The sequence below is a fragment of the Anthonomus grandis genome, chromosome 1 (genome assembly GCF_022605725.1).
Source record: "Anthonomus grandis grandis chromosome 1, icAntGran1.3, whole genome shotgun sequence".
In the NCBI taxonomy this organism is placed as follows: Eukaryota; Metazoa; Arthropoda; class Insecta; order Coleoptera; family Curculionidae; genus Anthonomus; species Anthonomus grandis.
In genome coordinates, this window is record NC_065546.1 from 43,413,222 (window position 1) to 43,433,215 (window position 19,994).

At 32.5% G+C, this 19,994-nt stretch overlaps 1 protein-coding gene across 1 annotated transcript in view; it reads right to left on the bottom strand.

Moving 5' to 3' along the window:
• Nucleotides 1–19,994, bottom strand: part of LOC126738049 (chromosome-associated kinesin KIF4-like) — a 50,755-nt gene that overhangs the window by 14,727 nt on the left and 16,034 nt on the right. Inside the window, exons 7-12 of the mRNA XM_050443223.1 lie at nucleotides 14,847–15,186; nucleotides 14,592–14,786; nucleotides 7,705–7,891; nucleotides 7,476–7,639; nucleotides 5,071–5,278; nucleotides 2,389–2,608 (exon numbers count right to left, since the gene is read on the bottom strand). Of these exons, the coding sequence (XP_050299180.1) occupies nucleotides 2,389–2,608; nucleotides 5,071–5,278; nucleotides 7,476–7,639; nucleotides 7,705–7,891; nucleotides 14,592–14,786; nucleotides 14,847–15,186 (1,314 nt within the window). The remainder of the gene's footprint in view (nucleotides 1–2,388; nucleotides 2,609–5,070; nucleotides 5,279–7,475; nucleotides 7,640–7,704; nucleotides 7,892–14,591; nucleotides 14,787–14,846; nucleotides 15,187–19,994) is intronic.

The window sequence follows — 19,994 nt, forward strand, 5'->3', positions numbered from 1 at the left end:
TGATAAGGGCTCCTCAAATGGAGGACCAAATTTTGGAAAGAATCCGTGAAGAGCCTACATTAAGTACCAGATGCTTAGGTTTAGAAGTAGGAGCATCTAATGATGTGGTCCAAAGAACTTGGTTGAAATAATAGCAGCTTTATCCATACCACATCCAAAGATACAAGACCTTTCGCCTACGGATTTTAAACAACGTTTGGGCTTCTATCAATTTGTCAATGAAAACAGACAACAAAATTTAAATTTTGCTAAGCAAATTTTGTTTACAGATTAAGCATACTTTATGAGAATTGGTGTAACTAATTTTCATAATAAACAGGTTTACGCTGATGAGAATCTCAATTCCACTAAGGTAACTCATTTTCAACATGAGTTTGGGGTCAATGTGTGGGGCGGGAATCATTGGCAGTTTTATAATCGGACCTATAATTTTACCACCAAGATGAACTAGTCTGAATTATTTAGAACGTTTACAAAATACGCTGCCAGATTTATTAGAAGAATTGCCATGTGGTGTACTCTAAAGCAATTAATACAGAAGAAGAGTTATGGGCAAGAATTCAAAATGTAGCCAACATACTGAAGAATGATGAGGAGTTGATGCAAAGAATACTTTTTAACTTTTTACGCCGTGTTTATATATGTATTTATGTTGACGAAGGTCATTTTGACCAATTCTTAAAAATTAATAATAATTAAAATTACTTTAAATAAATTATTGTTTCTTTATAAATTAAATTTTTTTTTGCAAACTACGTTAAAAATAACAACACAAAATTTTTTTTTTATTATTCCAGTGAGGCATCAAGGACTAAAACACGAAATATCGTGGTAATGGTTAATTATAGCAAGTTCTAACAGGAGTACCTTTTTTACTGCAAAAAAGTTATGGCCATTTTTACACCGTCAACGGTGCAGTATCGAGCGCCCTCTAGGCCCCACAGTAAAAACATGCCCATTTTCGAGTTTCTCATACCAAAAAAACCCCGAGGTACCAATTTTCAAAGTGGTATGTCGCAAAATGTTAAAAAAATTAAATAAAATTCTTGTTTTATTTTTTAAATGTAACACCCTATAATTATGAAATGAAGCAACTTTGGACTAGGGTAGGTTGCTTAATCGGCTTATTTTGACCTTAGGAATATGTCCTAGCATTTTGTACAGACCTTTTAGAGAACATCCTATATAATCCCACATTTGTTACTGTAGACTTATTTTGTCACTCTCTCTCTATGTTTAGGAAGGAGAATCAGAGATTGTAGTTCTAATTAACAACAACACTAAATTAGAAACTTAGCACTTTATTGAATTTTTTCTCTTATACGAGGTACGTCCAGAAAGTAAGTCCCGTTTCTACTTACATCCGTTGCAGGGCGGCGATCGCAGTTTCGCGCATGCGCGACAGACGCTCTATATCAAGAAGAAACGTGCGCCAGTTTGAAATCGTTGTCAGCCACGCATGCTTTGTTGTGCTTGTTTACAACCTCGGTGTCGATTGGAAACCCCACCGCTTGTGAAATTAGATCTGTGATTCGTTTTCTGAATGCTAAGAAAGTGAAACCAATTGAAATTTATCGGCAAATTTGCAAAGTTTACGAACAAAACGTGATGAGTGATTCAATGATTAGAAGATGGGTCCGACAGTTCATTGAAGGACGTAGTAAACTGCACGATTTTTGCGACAGGAAAGGCATCTTACTGATTGATTTCTTACCCCGAGGTCAAAGAATCAATGCAGATGTTTACTGCGAGACACTTAGCAAATTGCGCCGCGCAATACAGAAAAAACGGAGGATTTCTGTGAAAAGGTGTTGTTTTTCTTCACGACAATGCACGACCACACATGTGACGAGAAGCCTCTTACAGGGACTTGGTTGGGACGTGTTTGACCGTCCTCCGTTCAGCCCTAACCTCGCTCCTAGCGATTTTCATCTGTTCTTACATCTCAAGTCTTTCCTTGGGGCTCAACACTTCTACAGTAACGAAGAGCTGAAAGAAAATGTTTCTATCTGGTAGAAGAGACAGGTGGCAACCTTCTATGAAGAAGGCGTAGAAAAACTTGTGCCACGCTATGACAAATGCCTGCAAAATTTCGGCAGTTATGTAGAAAAATAGTTTAAGAGTTGTAGATTTTTGTGCAATAAATATTGTTCCTATATCTGTACACAATTTATTTTTATTACCAAACCGAACTTACTTTCTGGACGTACCTCGTATTATTTTTTAGTTAAGTACACCTCAAACACGTTGTAATTTGTGGATGTTTCTTCGGAATTCAGCCTGTTAATATGCTATTTGTTTTTAATAAATAAATAAATGTTTCATCATACTGATATAAGAACTTTTCGTTTATTGTACTATAGTGTCAAAAATTAGCTTAATTATTACCTTCGTCGGAGTCGAGAAGTTTTTGCTGTAAGTCTTGGATCTGGATCGAACGTAACTCTATGTCTTCCTCGATGGATTTCGCTTCCGGACCGTTCGACGTTTCTGGATCTTGTCTGAGTGCGTCCAATTGTTGTTGAAGAGTTGCCCGGTCTTCTAGAAGTCCTTCCAGACTAGCAGTGGCTTCGACAATATTCACGTGCACATCTAACTCTTCTTTCAGCTGTTAGATGAATTTTTTGTTTATATATATAAGGCTTTTTAATGGAAACATCTGCCTATAGTGTAGAGATTTTCCCTTTAAGGTTCACAGATTATTGTATATTTTTAAGGCAGTTATAGAATCATGCAAAAAAAATGTTAGAATTTTTATTTGAAAAACGTAGGTCTGAGGGAAAAACTTACACGTACGTATTATCTTATTGGAGCACATTGCTACGACCAACAGTTTAGAAGATAGGGGGCGCCAAAGGTATCAAAAATTAGTATTTTTTCATTTTTCTGTATAATTTTTGTATTGCATATTTATGAAGCTTAGTATCAACTTTGAAGATTTCTACTCTCTAAAGGCCAGACGATCCGTGAATATCTCAACACCGCAAAAGATAAAAAAAGGAAACTGATTGCGTTGGAAAAGAAGGTTCTACAAATCGTATTTAGAGTATAAAGAGATGCAGCGAAAAGTTTTCCAAGTTATCCAACTCCAAAGTCCGAACGTTATTTGTCCACCAAAAGTCGAATATAAATATAAATGCACTATTACAAACCCCTAGTTTTTTATTCATACACGTTCACATTTAAAGTGCGAAATCCCTAGAGTTATATCTAAAGAAACCGCCAGCTACTTTCTTGATAAACTTTTATACTAAAATACAGCAATTTTTAAATCGATTTATGAACTGCTACATATTTTAATACGCACTACTACTTTTTTCTCTCAAAAGGTATGTTGTATGTTTAGAATTTGTCTGTGAATTGCAGTACTGTTTTAATTATCTGCAAATCGTCAGTTAAATTTTTAGGATGCATAATAGACCAACATCTTTTTTTTCTTTATCAAACTGACGAGATATGCAGTAAACTATCTGGCCTCTACTTTTAATTTTTCACCCTTAAAAGACATCTGAAGGTTTATTAAATATATACTATGGAATCATATATAATCTGTTAAGCGCACATGCTGTATGGGGTAATAGATCAGAGGCGCAAAGGGTATTTATATTTTAAACAAGATTTATAAGACTGATTTTTGGTTTGAAATACAATGTGTCCAAGATCAGGATGTCTATCATGGAAATCGTGGCAAAGAAAAGAGATGCGAAGATGGTTAAATGCCAGAAAATTTGGCGCATTTTCCAGCCTAACAATATACCGTTTAGAAAGTTTTAAAATTTCGTGTAGTTCCGGAGATATGCCTAAACGACTGAAATTTGCCGATTTCCTTTTTATTTTTTTTTTTGATGTTTAAGGAGATTTAAACGTCAAGAAATAAAACGTCATTAAAGAGATTTGGAAAAACAAAAGATATATTTAAGATAAAATTATTAAAGATATATTTTTTATAGCCACTTTTTAATCTCTACAAAACAGCGTTGAGTTATTTTCCGTACGACGTTTCGTTTCGGTGAAACCATCATCAACTTAATTTTTTTATAAGGCGCGTAAATAAATTATACCCTGTATTAAATAGCATATTTTATTACAAATACAACGATGTATGACACAATATGATTCTGCAATATTTAAATTAGAAAAAATGTTTTTTTATTAAATTCCGAATGTTTTGATGTAGTAGGTGGTGAAATATAGTGTGGTAGGCGGTAAAATATGGTGTAGTAGGTTATTGTTACCCATGTTTAAATTAAAATCACGTTATTGACGATTTAAAAACTTTATAGATGTTCGTAGGTAGGTCACGTCGAAAGTAACTTCTGCCTAATCAATGTCTGTACTTTGTACTGTTTGTTACTACTTTTGTACATGTATCAGTTTTTTCTCCTGACTTATGTTATTCTATTGTAAATGTAGTAACAGATGATCAAATAAGACAGTACGTTCTAGGAAGAACGTTTACGTTACGTTTATTCCAAGGTTTCATGTATGTTACCAGAACGTTTGTAGTACGTAAATAGGTTTTTAGAAAGATTGTGGGGTTGCATTAAAATACTAGCAAATGGTAATGTTATTATCAAGTGTATTAATGTCATTATCTTTTTTTTCAAGACCTGCTACTAAGTTACGAAGTGTTACTGCTACTAAGTGTATAAAAAAGGTTATTGTAAATAATGCGATGCAGCATAATTTTTAAATGCGTTTTTCTTGAAAATGGCTTCCAGCGACACCGACCAAGGCAGTCTTTAACGCAAAAAACTCCTAATTCTTAAAATTTTAAGAACTAAAGCTTATAGCATACAAAAATATTTTAGGTATTTTTTTTAACCTCACCACCTAAATGATGCGCATCTGACTAAGTAATGAAATTTATTAATCCATATCTGAATTCAGCATATTAAAATTAGGAGAACCTCAAAGTTTTAAAATTTTATTTCAAACCGTTTTGAAAATAAGTAGAAAAAACCATCTTCAGGTGCTTCTGTTTTTTTCGTTTTTCCGTTATTTTTAACCAATGACTACAGGGTTGATATTTCGTCCACTAATTTTGGGACACCGTGTATTTATACGTACCCATCCAGCTATCTTTTCTATCTTTCCCGTAAATCTGATTTCTTGTGCTTGTCTGCGCTTCATCAGGGTGCCTTGCAACCTTTTATTCAATGCGGCTGCCTCCTCGAACTTCCTTTTGAGTACGTTCTTCTGTTTCTCGTGGGTTACCTTCATTTTTGCCATTTCGTTTTCCTTTTTACGCTCCTGTTGACGAACGCGAGCCAGCTCACTGAAAAACCCCAGGAAAAAAAAAAGTTACTTGAAATAAATAAAAGTGACAAATTTCTCCATAAATGACGCGGATAATATTCTTTTTGATGACAACCTCAAAATGGCTGTCTATTGCAATCAATACTTTGTAAACATTGGAATTGAAATCGCCAGAAAGATGCAACCTAAAGAATATTAAAACATATGGACATATGAGGATAAGTCAATTGTCGCGTCTGTATATTTGAGTCCAACCACAGAGCGAGAGATTGCCGGATACATTGATTACTTGACAAACGACGAGGCACATGGACTGGAAAATATCTCCACAAATTTAATTAAAATATCAAAACCAAATATTTTAGTTCCTATAGCTCATATTGTAAATTGAACTTTTAAAACATGTATAGTTCCGGATTCCAGATATTAAACAGTCCTTAATAGTACCAGTCCATAAGTCAGGCTCAAAAAAACTTATAGAAAATTTTAGACCAATTAGTCTAACCAATAATTTTGCAAAACCCCTAGAAAAATGTTTAAAACACATATTAGTAAATTTGTTTAAAAGGTTTAAAATCCTTTCGGATAAACAGTTTGGATTTATTGAAAATTGCAGTACAATTGATGACATACACAGCCTGACCTATGAAATTATTAATAATCTATTTTCGTTTGTTATTTTCGCAATTATTCAGCTCAGTTTATCAGCTTCTACATACACGATACTAGATTTACGATATTATCAATAATTATAACCACGAATGTGCTTTCGTAACTTATTTATTTTAAATATATAATAACTGATACTTAAAAATTTCCATATTACTACTCAAGACAACAAAGAAAAGTTGTGTTTCTTACACGCATAAAAGCCGGTTGTTAACTTTCCTACTCGAACAATTAGGTTATGAAATTAAAAAGAACTATTGGCGGCTTTTGCCTCACAGCGTTGCCGATGTGCCGCGTTTATCGTAATTATTTTAGTAGTAAACTAATGTTTAGACATTTTCCTCAACTTCTGAAAGGCCCTTGACACTGTTCCTCATAACCGATTGATAAATTCTTTGGAACAATATGGTATGAGAGGTCCAGCGCCCAAGGTTTTTGAAAGTTATTTAAGTAATAGAAAACAATATGTCAAGGACAATGATCAAATAAGTTCTTCACTAAATATTAAAATGGGTATTCCACATGGAACAATTTTAGGATCTATCTTGTTTATAACGTATATTAATTCACTCTTTGGATTAAACATAAATGGTAAAATTGTATCATATGCTGACCACATAACACTGATCTTTTCAGGGACTTAAGATGAAGTCAGAAGACGGCATTAAATATAATGGATGTGGTAAAATCATGGTTACATTTAAATAAATTGTTATTAAATGTCGCAAAAACCAATTTTATTCCTTTTACTATAGCAAATGACAACAGGCCAAATTTTAACTTGATTAGCCAAATAAGCCCAGACCTTGAAATTAAAGCTGTGTCAAACATGAAATATCTGAGAAATGTGATTAATCAAAATCTGTGGTGAACAGAACAGGTAGATTATTCGACAAGTAAAAATTGAAGACTCTTTCATAAATCCTATATTCTTCGAGATTTTATAAGCAGAAAATTACTCATAGAAGTATATCAATCATTAATAAAATCATTACTTAGGTATGGCCTTATAATATGGCGTGGAGTATATCAATCTAATTTTATATCATTGAAAATAATTCAAAATTATATTTTAAAAATAATGTACGGAGAGGGCAGACTATATAATAATATCCTACTAGTAAATTGTATAATATATATCAATGCCTATCGGAATTCCTTGGTTCAGGTACTTTCTCAATAATTGTCCTCCTTTAAAAAATATTGTTTTAGTTTTGGGTAATTTTGTGTAATGTAGTGGTTTCTGTTAAAACAGGTCAGAAACTAAATAAACTATATTATGCGCCCACTATAGTTCACTATATTACACTCTATTTCAAATATTATGTAAGCTCAAGAACACATACATAGGTACTCCAAAAATATTTTTTGACCTATAGGAATTGTAAACTGAGAAAATAATTTTTCTTTAAACATGTTTTTTTTTTTTTGAATAAATTTGAATATAAATTTAAATAATTTATAGTGGGAATTAAGGGAAAGTAATATCTGGTGTACATAACCACATAAAGGACCTGTTCAAATTATTACTATTTCAAATTACTTACCGTTCAGTTTGTTGTTTCCAGGTTCTAAATCTTTCAGTTTCTTCCCGCATCTGCTTGACCAATCCCACCTTTTTGGATTTCATCGAAACAATTTCCTGATTTAGCAATTTGATCTTCTGCTCGTCCTTTTCTTTAAGCTTAATTAGGCGTGACTGTTCCATAACCTACAAATTTTATAATGTAATATATCAAAAATAAATGAGTTATTTGCAAGAGTTCTCCCAGGTACCTTTCTCTTAAGCTCCTTGAGTTGTTCTTCCAATTCTTGCACCCTCTTGCGCCGTTGCTCCGACACTTTGCTGGAGTTTTCTTTGGTTTTCACGTTTCTAAGTTGCTGTAAGAGTTCGTCTTTTTCTTTTTCTAAGTTATCTATTTTCTTCTGTGTTTCAGCCATGGCATACTCATCCACCATGATGCTTAATATGGAAAAAAGTGTTTTCTTAATACAGGGTGTTTCATAATTAATGGTAAATATCTTAACAGCAGATTCCTTTTAAAAGAAAAAGGTTAATTTAATTTTCCTAGACCGAAAGTCAAAGACAACTAAGATACCGGGTGATATACTTAATGTAATTTTTTTTAATTTTTGCCATAAATTTAGCATTCATTCTTCGTTTTTAACAAAATTGGAACAATATATTTTGTTTTATACGACAAATGTTAAAATTACCCTTTTTTAAAATTATGTCATAGAGGGCGCCACCAGCAATAACTTGACCTCTTTTTTTTTTAATTTCGTAACTTTTTTAGGCTTGGTATAACTTGAAGTTATTGAGTAAGTTTCCAATGGATTGAAAAATTTTTGATATTGTTAAAGGTTTCACAAACATCTTAATATATTAAACACTCATGAGAAAATCTTATTGATTTTAGATTCATATGAAAGTTGACAAGTTCCTTTACCATACCAATAAACAATAAGCTTCCAAGTACAGTGCCTTCAGATACTCTGCAAGTAATTTTTTCGAAGGTACTTTTTACATCATTTATTATCACAAGTTTCTTCCCATTGCTTAAGAAACTTTTAATCAGCTTAAAAACGATACCCCTAATGCCATTAGAATAAAGTCTTTCGAATAAAAGATCGTAACCGTAAATATCGAATGCCTTCAAGAGATCAATAAATATGATGGCTTTGATTTATCAAAGTTGTCATCTTATACAATATAGTATTAACATTCTTTGATTTATATTTTCGGTAATGGCTCTTTGCATACACCCCTTTTTCGCCTTTTTAATGAGCTTATCTGTTTCACTTTTGCAATGTCTATACCCTTCCTTAGGTCCTCATTGTTTGGTTCCTTTTTATTTTGTTGATATAATTCATTTTTATCTTGTATTTTTTTTAACAGATCCTTCGTTATCCACTTTTCCCATTCTTCCTATATGCTTAGTAATTTTACTCTGTGAAATCATTTGTTGCCGTTTCTACGTTATCTGTGACATATATTGTTGACTGCCAGTTTTCCATTCTTAATTGAGGGGCTTAGATGCGAAGGGGTACAAGTGACAAAATTTTAAAAAATGAGTTAAGTTCATAAAATAAATCTTCATAGTACCAAAAACTTTGTGAGAAAGAGATACAAGTGAATATTGCTACTGGTGGCGCCATCTCGTAAAATCACTTTTAACTACTCAAACAATATTTAAAAATAATTAGTGGCAAGGGGATACAAGTGCATTTGTACCCCTTTGCCTGTAAGGTGTTAGGCATTGTTTTTAGTGAATTGTTTAGCATCATTGCAAATCGAGCTCGTAAAAAAGTTGTTAAAATGAGTGAAGTAATAACGCGTATTTCATGTAAGTACCTATTTATATATTTTTAAAGAAAATTATTATTGCCTTAGTCTAAGAAACTGCTGTGATTTCAAAATTAGATTTATTGCAATAAATATTAAAACAGTTGGGTTATAATTTTCGCAGAGTTAATGTTTTATGTTTTTATTGACATGTTGATGTTAGTCAGATTTTATTAATTTGTAATTAGGGTTTAAACTTATGCAAATGGTGTTAGATTTAAGAAACTTTTCCTTCAAAATAAGAGTGTTGGCAAAACAGGAACCTCTTTTATTTTATGCAGAATTTTAGGGCACTCTTTTTCACTTGATTCATATCAAATAATGTTCTTGGACCCGCAAGTTAAGAATTTATTCGACTATACATATGCTAGTTTGCAAGTAAACTTATATAGGATCAAAATTTTGGATATAAAAAAAGCACTGATTTTTTGAATCTAGAAAAATATTATAAAATAATACTTAGGTACATTATGCAATTATCCATAATTTCGCTTTTTTGTATGCTAGCAATTTGCCTGCTGCTGTTTGCTGTTTCTTTCTGTAGTCTCATATTTTTTAGGTGATCAAGAACAAGATGATTCAGATCGCGACATCAATTTCCTACCACACAGCTCTGATGAGGATGAAACAAGTTCAAGTAGTTCTGACCACGGTACTGCAGCGAATTCAGACAATTCAACCATTTCGGAGGAAACCAGAAAACCTAGTAAAAGAAGGATAAATCCGGAACAATGGAAACGTTTGCAAGCTAAAAAAAGAAGAAATAGTGGCCTAGAGTATGTGGGACAAAAAGGGGAAGTTCACGTTTGTAAGCAAGTGCAACCTTATCCCCATTCCTGTCGTTATAAATGCAAGGACTTTTCTGAAAATGAGCGACTTGCTATTTTTACAAAATTTTGGGAATTGCAAAACTGGAATCTTCAGACTTCTTTTTTGTATTCATGTATTGGAGTAAGTGCTCCTCGCCGCAGACTTCAAGGAGCCATAAGTCATAAGACGGTCAGCACAACAATAAAATTAACTGGGAAACGTGTATGCAAACAGTTTTTTTTGCACACTTTGAATATAAGTAACAAACGGTTTACCGACGTTATGAAAAAAAAAATCTGACTCTCCACTGGTATAGCACACACTGACAAAAGAGGCAAACAATTCCCTTCTAACAAGTTTGATATTTCTGTAACAAACTTTGTAAAAAAATATATTACCTCGTTTCCCAAATTTAAGAGCCATTACACAAGTCATTATAATCCAAATCGAAAATATCTGGATTCTGCTTTAAATGTCAACAAAATGTATGACCTGTACAAAGAGTTTTGTAATCAACACAATAAAACGCCTGTTAAGATTAGCTATTGTCGCCATATCTTTAATACTTGCTTTAATTTAAGCTTCCATAGACCTTATACAGATACTTGTACATTATGTGACCAGCTTAGTAATACAATAAAAAACGGAAGACCAGAGGATACCGCGGTTGCAAAAGTCAATAAAGAAGTTCATCTTAAGAAAGCAGAGAAAGCTCGACAGGCTAAAAATAAAGCAAAAGCTGAAGCTGCAAGTTCTGCTGATCGAGTAGCCATTTGATTTGATCTGCAAAAGACCCTACCGACACCTTTACTGACTAATAGCAAGGTATTTTACCTAAGACAGCTGTGGACCTATAATTTTGGTATACATGACCTTGCTAAGGGTCAAGGACAGATGTTTATGTGGCATGAAGGAGAGGCATCAAGAGGGGCTGGGGAAATAATTTCATGTGTCCTAAAGTTTATTTTAAGCTTACCGCGCACCGTCAAACACATTGATGCGTTTAGTGACAATGCAGGGGGACAGAACAAAAACAAGCACATTATTAAATTTTGGAACTATATTGTATTATATACCCAAATTGAAACTATAGATCACAGATTTTTGGTGTCAGGTCACTCATTCATGGAATGTGACCAAGACTTTGGCCTTATTGAAAAAGCAAGGAAAAAAAATCGTTTGTTTTTGTCCCCACTGAATGGATGGATTATCATAAATTTCTCCAGGGTGAAGTACCATTATGTAAAGCAAAATAATAGACGAAGGGTCCTGTTTACTTCACAATCTTTATTTCAAGAATCCCGACGCGTTTCGGTTGTTAAACCATTGTCAAGGGAAAACTATGTAAGTAGAATATAAAAGGTTGTTATTAAACTAATAAATTAATTAAAAACATAGTAAAACTTACATGATATTATTACAAAATGTCCATAAAAAGGTTAAAAAACGGCACACACATAACATGACAATATATCAATCTAAAAACATGTCAACACACCGTATTTACAAACAATAACGGATTTTGGTTTTTTGAAAAACTTTACATGGGTATTACATTATACACAGATATTTAATACTATTACTAATAGGGACATCTAGGATTAAATGCGGTTAACGGAACATTTTAAAAAACAGTAAATTCACAGGAATGTGGAAACTACTTAAATAAATTTACAATTTTGGCCGCCTCTCGGTAGTGGGCGTTAATAGGTACGTTCAGACAATTAACTTGTGTATTTATTTCTAGTTTTGCTATTTCTAGATTTTCTAATATACTTTATTTTTTACTTTTATTTAGGTTGTGCAAAACTTTAAAATTGTCGTCTGTATTAAATTAATGACCTGTTTCTCTTAGGTGCAATCCAAAGGCATATCTTTTATCATTAGGCGACTTCTGAGAATTTAAATGTTCTTTAATTCTTAATTTGAAATTTCTGCCGGTTTGACCAGCATATTTGGCTGGGCAAGAGTCGCATGATAAAAGATAAACGCCACTGCCTTCTAATGGGCTTACAAAGTCTTTTAATCTTGAACAAGGATTTATTGAAAAGCTGTCAGTTTATGTCCAAAGAAATGGTTTGATTTTGGTTAACAATGGATACAAAAAGTCTTTAATAGATAACTTGATTAGAAAAAAGTTCAATAAAATGTTATTTCGATCCCTCTCTAGTGAACCCCTTGATCAAACCATCCATCCTTACCAACCTCCGAAATATGTAAAGATTTCCTTTATTGGTCCGATTTCTTTAAGAATAGGTTATTTACTTAAGTCCTTAGACAACAATATAAAAATTGTGTATAAGTCCTTTCAAAATATAAAAAATCCTTGTTCAAGATTAAAAGACTTTGTAAGCCCATTAGAAGGCAGTGGCGTTTATCTTTTATCATGCGACTCTTGCCCAGCCAAATATGCTGATCAAACCGGCAGAAATTTTAAAGTAAAAATTAAAGAACATTTAAATTCTCAGAAGTCGCCTAATGATAAAAGATATGCCTTTGGATTGCACCTAAGAGAAACAGGTCATTCATTTAATACAGACGACAATTTCAAAGTTTTGCACAACCTAAATAAAAGTAAAAAATTAAATATATTAGAAAATCTAGAAATAGCAAAACTAGAATTAAATACACAAGTTAATTGTCTGAACGAACCTATTAACGCCCACTACCGAGAGGCGGCCAAAATTGTAAATTTATTTAAGTAGTTTCCACATTCCTGTGAATTTACTGTTTTTTAAAATGTTCTGTTAACCGCATTTAATCCTAGATGTTCCTATTAGTAATAGTATTAAATATCTGTGTATAATGTAATACCCATGTAAAGTTTTTGAAAAAACCAAAATCCGTTATTGTTTGTAAATACGGTGTGTTGACATGTTTTGAGATTGATATATTGTCATCTTGAGTGTGTGCTGTTTTTTAACCTTTTTATGGACATTTTGTAATAATATCATATAAGTTTTACTATGTTTTTAATTAATTTATTAGTTTAATAACAACCTTTTATATTCTACTTACATAATTTTCCCTTGACAATGGTTTAACAACCGAAACGCGTCGGGATTCTTGAAATAAAGATTGTGAAGTAAACAGGACCCTTCGTCTATTATTTTGCTTTACAGAATGGATGGATGTTGTAGCAAAGTGTAGTAAGAAATTCTTGGTTACCAAAATGAATGAAAATGACTTCAAAAGTATTGCTCCCTTGTGCAATATTATGAATGATAATGTAAAGGGCTTACGAAAAATGCAATGGCTTCACTTTGAAAAGCAGACACCTTGTACTTTGTTTTTTAAGGACACACTGATAGAAGAATGTCCTTTTGCTTTTGTTGACTTGAAAAAGACGAAAAGTATAGGACGACCTGCACAAATTCCCTCGGCGATTGAACTCCCGCCTCTCCGCCAAGGGCCCGTTAAAATAAAGCTTCCAAAATATAAGAATTTATTGCAGCTTTTACCCTTTGTACCCCCGATACACCACGATTTTTACCGCAACCTAAGACACGACGAAGTTCTAACTCGCCAACGCAATAATATTCTTCAAGTTGAAAGAACCTCTCAGGAACCCCAGGTGGATGTTCCCTCGGAGAATGAAGAAAATATCGAACAAGACCTGGAATCAGATTATGATTAAAAAATGTTTCTTTTCTAGAAAATAAATGTGTTTGAGTTAATTTTATTTTTGTTTTTGTATTTTGGAATTTTTAAAATACTTTAGTGGCAAAGGGAAACAAGTATTAATTTTTATGCAAAGGGGTACAAGTGCAAACGTTTTTTTCAAAATTCTAAATTTTTTTTATGAAAACAAATACCAAATTGCAAAAAGTTTTTACCGTAAAATAAAAAAAATGTACGAAAATATTGTAAAAAAAAATTCTACGTAATTGCTTTAATGCAGAATTTTTTATTTAAAAATAACTTTTACCTTGATTTTTTCAAAAACATTATTTTGACACTTGTACCTCTTGGCATCTAAGCCCCTCAATTCATTTCTTAAGTTATTATAATCTATGTATATCCTCGTTAGCATTTCATCATTCTTAACATTAATTTTACCATTCAGAGGCAGATTTAAAATAATCGGGTTGTAATGTCATAGTTCAAAATAAATGACAATTGTTTTTTAAATTTTTGTTACAGACTTTAACTAAAAAATGGTCAAGGCATGCACTGCATAGAATTATAAAAGTTTTATATATTTTTGTACTCCTTATGTTCCGAGTTGTGAATTCTGAGGTGACGAATTTCTTTACCAAAAAGGTCCTTGTAACAAGTTCTCTTGTAAATATAACTGGTTTGGAGTTATTGAATAGCTTTCCCATGGATTGAAAAATGTTTTAAATTGTCAAAGAGTTTACAAAAACCTCATGAAACCATTTTATTGATTGCCTTTACCCTTTACCAAAAACGCATTTACAAGTTTTCTCCTAAATGACACTCTCTTGGAGGAGTTTCTAATACTTATATAACTTTTATGGTGCATTAATTAATTATCTGTACTCACCACGTGTTGTTTGCTAGCTGCCTGGCCAATTGTTCTTTTTGCATTAACTGCTTGGACACTTCCTGTAGCTGCGAGTTTAACGCCATCTGTTTGGTGGTGTGCGACTCAGCGCCTTGTTGAATCTCAGACGAAGCTGAACCATTCGAAGAGTTTCCAGTCATATGAGCCAAAATAGTAAACGTTTCTTCGTTCTTTCTACAATTACAACAGCATGATGCATGAAATAATTTTGTAGTTTTAATAATTTTCAATTACCTAATTTCGTTTTCTGTTTTAATTTGATCTTCGTGCAGCACCTCAAAGTGTTTCTGGATCTCCTGCAGTTTTCCCAAATTGTCTTTGATAGTTTGGACATCGTTCTGTTCCACTCCCATGCTTAATCTGGAAAAAGTGGCGTTGCACTCGTCTTTCAGCTCCGCCAACTTTTTGCTTAGGGCCTCGTTGGCGCTTTGGAGGATCAAAAGGGTTTCGTGTAATCCGGTTTTTTCTAATAAGGCGGCCGACAATTGCACCATAAGACTCTTGATTTTAAGATGGAGGTCGGTGTTTTCAGATCTCAGCTTGTCGATTTCTTCGGTCGATATTATTGGACCGCCTGGGAAACAAATAGAATTTGAAATGACCATGAGGGATAAAACAATGGTTCTTCAACAGTTTCCACAATTTAGCAAAATTTATTAAAAAGGACATTTAATAATGCAAAACGATATTTTTTGAATTCAAACCAATATTGTTAATATGTTGGTTTTGTCGTTTAGAAAAATCTCACGGAGGAACATTAATTATGATAAATGTACACTTTACAGCTGACTTTAAGTTCACGCAAGTAGAGAAATTTAATTACGTTCTGGAGGAACGGATTTTTGAATTCTCTTTGTTATTTTCTCAAAGTTTATCCCATCATGTTTTAGCCTTATATCGATCTCTATTAAGAAAAGTAGATATATTTTTAGAAAAACTATAAACACATGACTGATTAAAACTTTTTTCTTTAAAATAAACAAGATAAGCACACTAAGTGCCTAGAAAAAGTTTACATCAATGAACTTAAGCCAATACGTAGATCAGCTAACTTGTTTCACAGTAATTTTACTAATAGATTATTTATGTTTTAATCTTGATCAGCGCAATATCTATTTCAAAACTGTTAATGCCAGGTTATCTGATCACGAGGCGGTTATGCGGCTTTCAGTGTAAAACGAATGTCCATCTGAGACTAGGGAGACTATATACTGCGAAAAATTTTAAAGATTTTAAGTCAACATGTATTCTGACAGACTGGCTAAGTGTCCTTGCTGCGTAAGGCTTCTTGGAGGAATTTCATCAAAAATTGTGTAACTTATTTAATACGTATTTTTCTTTCGTAAACATTAAGGAGCCAAAAAGAAAGCCTTGATACACAAGGCGTCTTGTTTCTGGGAAAAATATGCGATCATTACATTATATTCATACATTTTATAAAAATAATTAACATTTCTTAAAATATTTGAATATTTACAGAAGAATTCAGAGCCTTAATTTTAATGGCAACGAGAACTTACTTTCAAGAAAGAATTAAAAAATCAAGTAATAGGACTAAGGAGGACTCATGGGGAATCGTGAATACATTGAGGGGTAAGGCTGGTACGTTTTCTCAGGCTTTCAAGCGATTTAAAAGCTGAAAATTCAAATTCATTTTATTGTACTATAGCTGATGACTTCTTAAAAAGTATACTGCGAGCTGAAAATCTTTTGAAATATTTATCACAATATAGAAATGAAGCAATTCTATTTAAAATAAAACAGTTCAGGTTGTGATAAAATATCCTTGCGTATTTTTCGGCAAGGATATTTTATCACGTCGTGTTATTGCGTCGTTTTCAAGATACTTGCAGCTGCGATAAACACCTCTTTTACCAGGAGTGTGTTTCCTTCATCCTTGAAGAAAGCTGTCGTTCCTATGACGTAGTCCCTTCTTCCTACATTGGCAAAAGCTCTTGACGACAAAGAACGACTTGTTAAAGTAAGAGTTGTTTCATTTCTTGAACGACATGACATTTTGAGTATTGAGCAGTTTGTATTTCGGCAGGATGTTAGCACCGAGAACGCGAATTTCGAATTTCTTCGAGTGCTCTATGACAAGTTAAATGCCGATGATGCTGCTGCAGCGGTGTTTTGTGATTTGTCAAAAGTTTTCGACTGCATGAATCATGAATTACTGCTGGGGACATTAAGCAGTAGTAGTTTTTAATGATCAAGTATTAAGAAACTTATTTGTCAATACTGCTGTTCCTCCCACGGGGTTTAGTTTTGGGCCCATTGCTTGTTTTTTTAACACGTTCTCGACTTCCCCCAAATTTTAACTGAAGTTCACTGTATTTGCAGACAATACAACTATCTTATGGTATGATGCAAATCCGTCTCAATTAAGCAAAACAATAACTACTGGTCTTCACAAAGTAAAAATCTGGTGTGTATATTATTAGTTTCATATGTTCCATTAATAATATATAGCAAATAATTTGGATTTTGCAATATATAAAAATGCATAATATGCCATAAATGAGCCACACCTTCGGTATGGTATCCCTTTGTGAGAGTCCTGTTCTCAGAATCGTTTTAATAACTTTTTTCATTTTTCAGAAGAGAGCAGTTCGTTATTTGTTTGGGGTAAGGTTTGCTAGTGAGTAGTGTCATCGTTTATCTGTTACATGAAAATTTTACCAGTAACACTTATTTAGAGGAAATTTAAGGGGGAGGTTGAGCTCGAGGGACACTATACGACCCGCCAAGTCTGTTTACTTAGCTGCCTTTTCCTCACTTTGGGTTTGTTAAGAATTCATTTGTATTAAAAAAACTTCACTATTTGTCCTTAAATATAAGAAAACTGAAATGCGCGAAAAAAAAAGAAAGCAGCAAAGGCACTTTTGGTACTAAATCAGGGTTTTATAACTTCTGAGGAATTTTATGCAGATAATTTGATTTGATGCTTCTTTTTAATGTTTCTATTTTTATCGTCATTGGCGAAATGCTAATTTTCTAGGTTAATTATATGTTAAGTAATTTTAATGTGTTTTTTAGTGTTTTATATTTTCTCAAATTTTTTGCACATCTTAGTTCCTATTATGAGTGCTGTAGAACCCCGATTTATCCATGCGCGGATTATCCGTGGCTAACGGCCAGAGTTTGGATGTTTTAACTACTAAGCAAAAAATTGAAGCTTTAGAACAATTTGAAAATAACATAAGTGCTGTGTTATCCGAAATATTGGTATATGCAAAGCTGAACGTAGTATTTTTCTGAAAATTTGGTAGCCATGGAAACAGGAAATTCTCTATAGGTCTAAAATATTTTCTGAACTGCAGCGTTGTCGCTTATACAGTGCTTTTCTCCCTGAAGTCCCCCGCCCCATTTATTTTTTGAACGGGTCAAAAAAAATGTTTGAAACTTGGCATAAGTAAATTGGTCTATAGATACTATTTTTCACTGTAAACTAGGTAGTTGTAAATTCCAAGATGGCGGGTGGGCGACATCTTGAGAAAAAATTTTAAATAGAAAGGGGGGTCGTGTGGTACCTCATTTTAAAGGTCTCAATGAGTACTTTATAACCCTGAAATATTAGACCCATATCTTAACTCGTTTCAAAATGGCGGCCTAATAAAAAAGTATTTTTTTTTATTTTAACGTTTTACATTTTTATGATTTTTGAATAGGTAAAAATCAGTGTACGAAAATAAATGCGTCACTATTTTATTTTGACATAAAAACGACAGTTCTAAATGTCAAAATAACACATAAGCGCCATCTTGAATAAATGCATTAAATAGAAATCTTGTGTTACCTCATTTAAAAGGTTTTATTGAGTACTTTTAATATTTATTACATGGACTCGGTGGACTCCGTTTTGACCTGTGTTGACGTTAAAGGTTATTGAACATTATTTAGACATTCCAAACGTGAAATGTGAAATGTGACATACGAGGGCGGTTCAGTAAGTCTTTAGAAACCAAAAAGTTAATCTTTAAATCCAAAATTCAAAAATTATAAATTATTTGTATATTATTATTAAAAACGTTAATAAAATCGCAACAGTGTATTTTTTTGGCTGTTACTTTTAGACAGGTCAAAACGGAGTCCACCGAGTCCAAGTAATAAATATTAAAAGTACTCAATAAAACCTTTTAAATGAGGTAACACAAGATTTCTATTTAATGCATTTATTCAAGATGGCGCTTATGTGTTATTTTGACATTTAGAACTGTCGTTTTTATGTCAAAATAAAATAGTGACGCATTTATTTTCGTACACTGATTTTTACCTATTCAAAAATCACAAAAATGTAAAACGTTAAAATAAAAAAAAATACTTTTTTATTAGGCCGCCATTTTGAAACGAGTTAAGATATGGGTCTAATATTTCAGGGTTATAAAGTACTCATTGAGACCTTTAAAATGAGGTACCACACGACCTCCCTTTCTATTTAACATTTTTTCTCAAGATGTCGCCCAGCCGCCATCTTGAAATTTACAACTACCTAGTTTACAGTGAAAAATAGTATCTATAGACCAATTTACTTATGCCAAGTTTCAAAAATTTTTTTTGACCCGTTCAAAAAATTAATGGGGGGGGGGACTTCAAAGAAAAGCGCTGTATAGAAAAATGGGAACATCTTTGATTTTTTAAATGGAACACCCTATATATTTTTACATATTCTGATTTCTTGTTTAATTTTGAGTCTTTTTTAATCATACTTTTTTATACCTATCTCTAGCGGTTTTCGAAAAAAAATATAATTTTGCGTGTTTTTTATTGAAAACCAGGGGATAACTAATTGTTTATTTCTCGGGCATTTAAGTTCCTAAAAAGCTCAGATTTGCAACATTACTTTAAGAGACCATCTTGACTAACTTACCAAAACTCCATTTATTCAGCATTATACAAAAGGGTCTTCGAAAATTAAACTCAAATTCTTCATTTACTAAAATGGCCAAAAGCCAGTTAAAATACCTTTAATTTACTATAACACAATTCTATTCCTAAGCAGCCGCGTTTTAGAAATAAAGACGTATTTTCGTGAAATGTGATCATTTTAAACATTTTTATTTTGTAAATTACTTACTTAATTACTCAAATGTTTTGAATTCAAAAGGTTTATGGGGACTATTTATTTTCCTTGGATAATATTATTAGATAATAGCAAGAACGTGTAGAAAATTGAACGCATTGTATCTACATTTACAACCAATGAATAAAAAAAGCTTATTTATATTACCAAATACTTCGTTAGTTATAAGTAAAAGCAACAAAAAAAAAGTATTATTATAGGAAATTCTCGAAATGATTACCATTATTCTCTAAACATTTATAAAATCGTTTTCTGGTGAATATATTCGTCGCTCTTCTAATTTCGCCTTCATCTAGCTC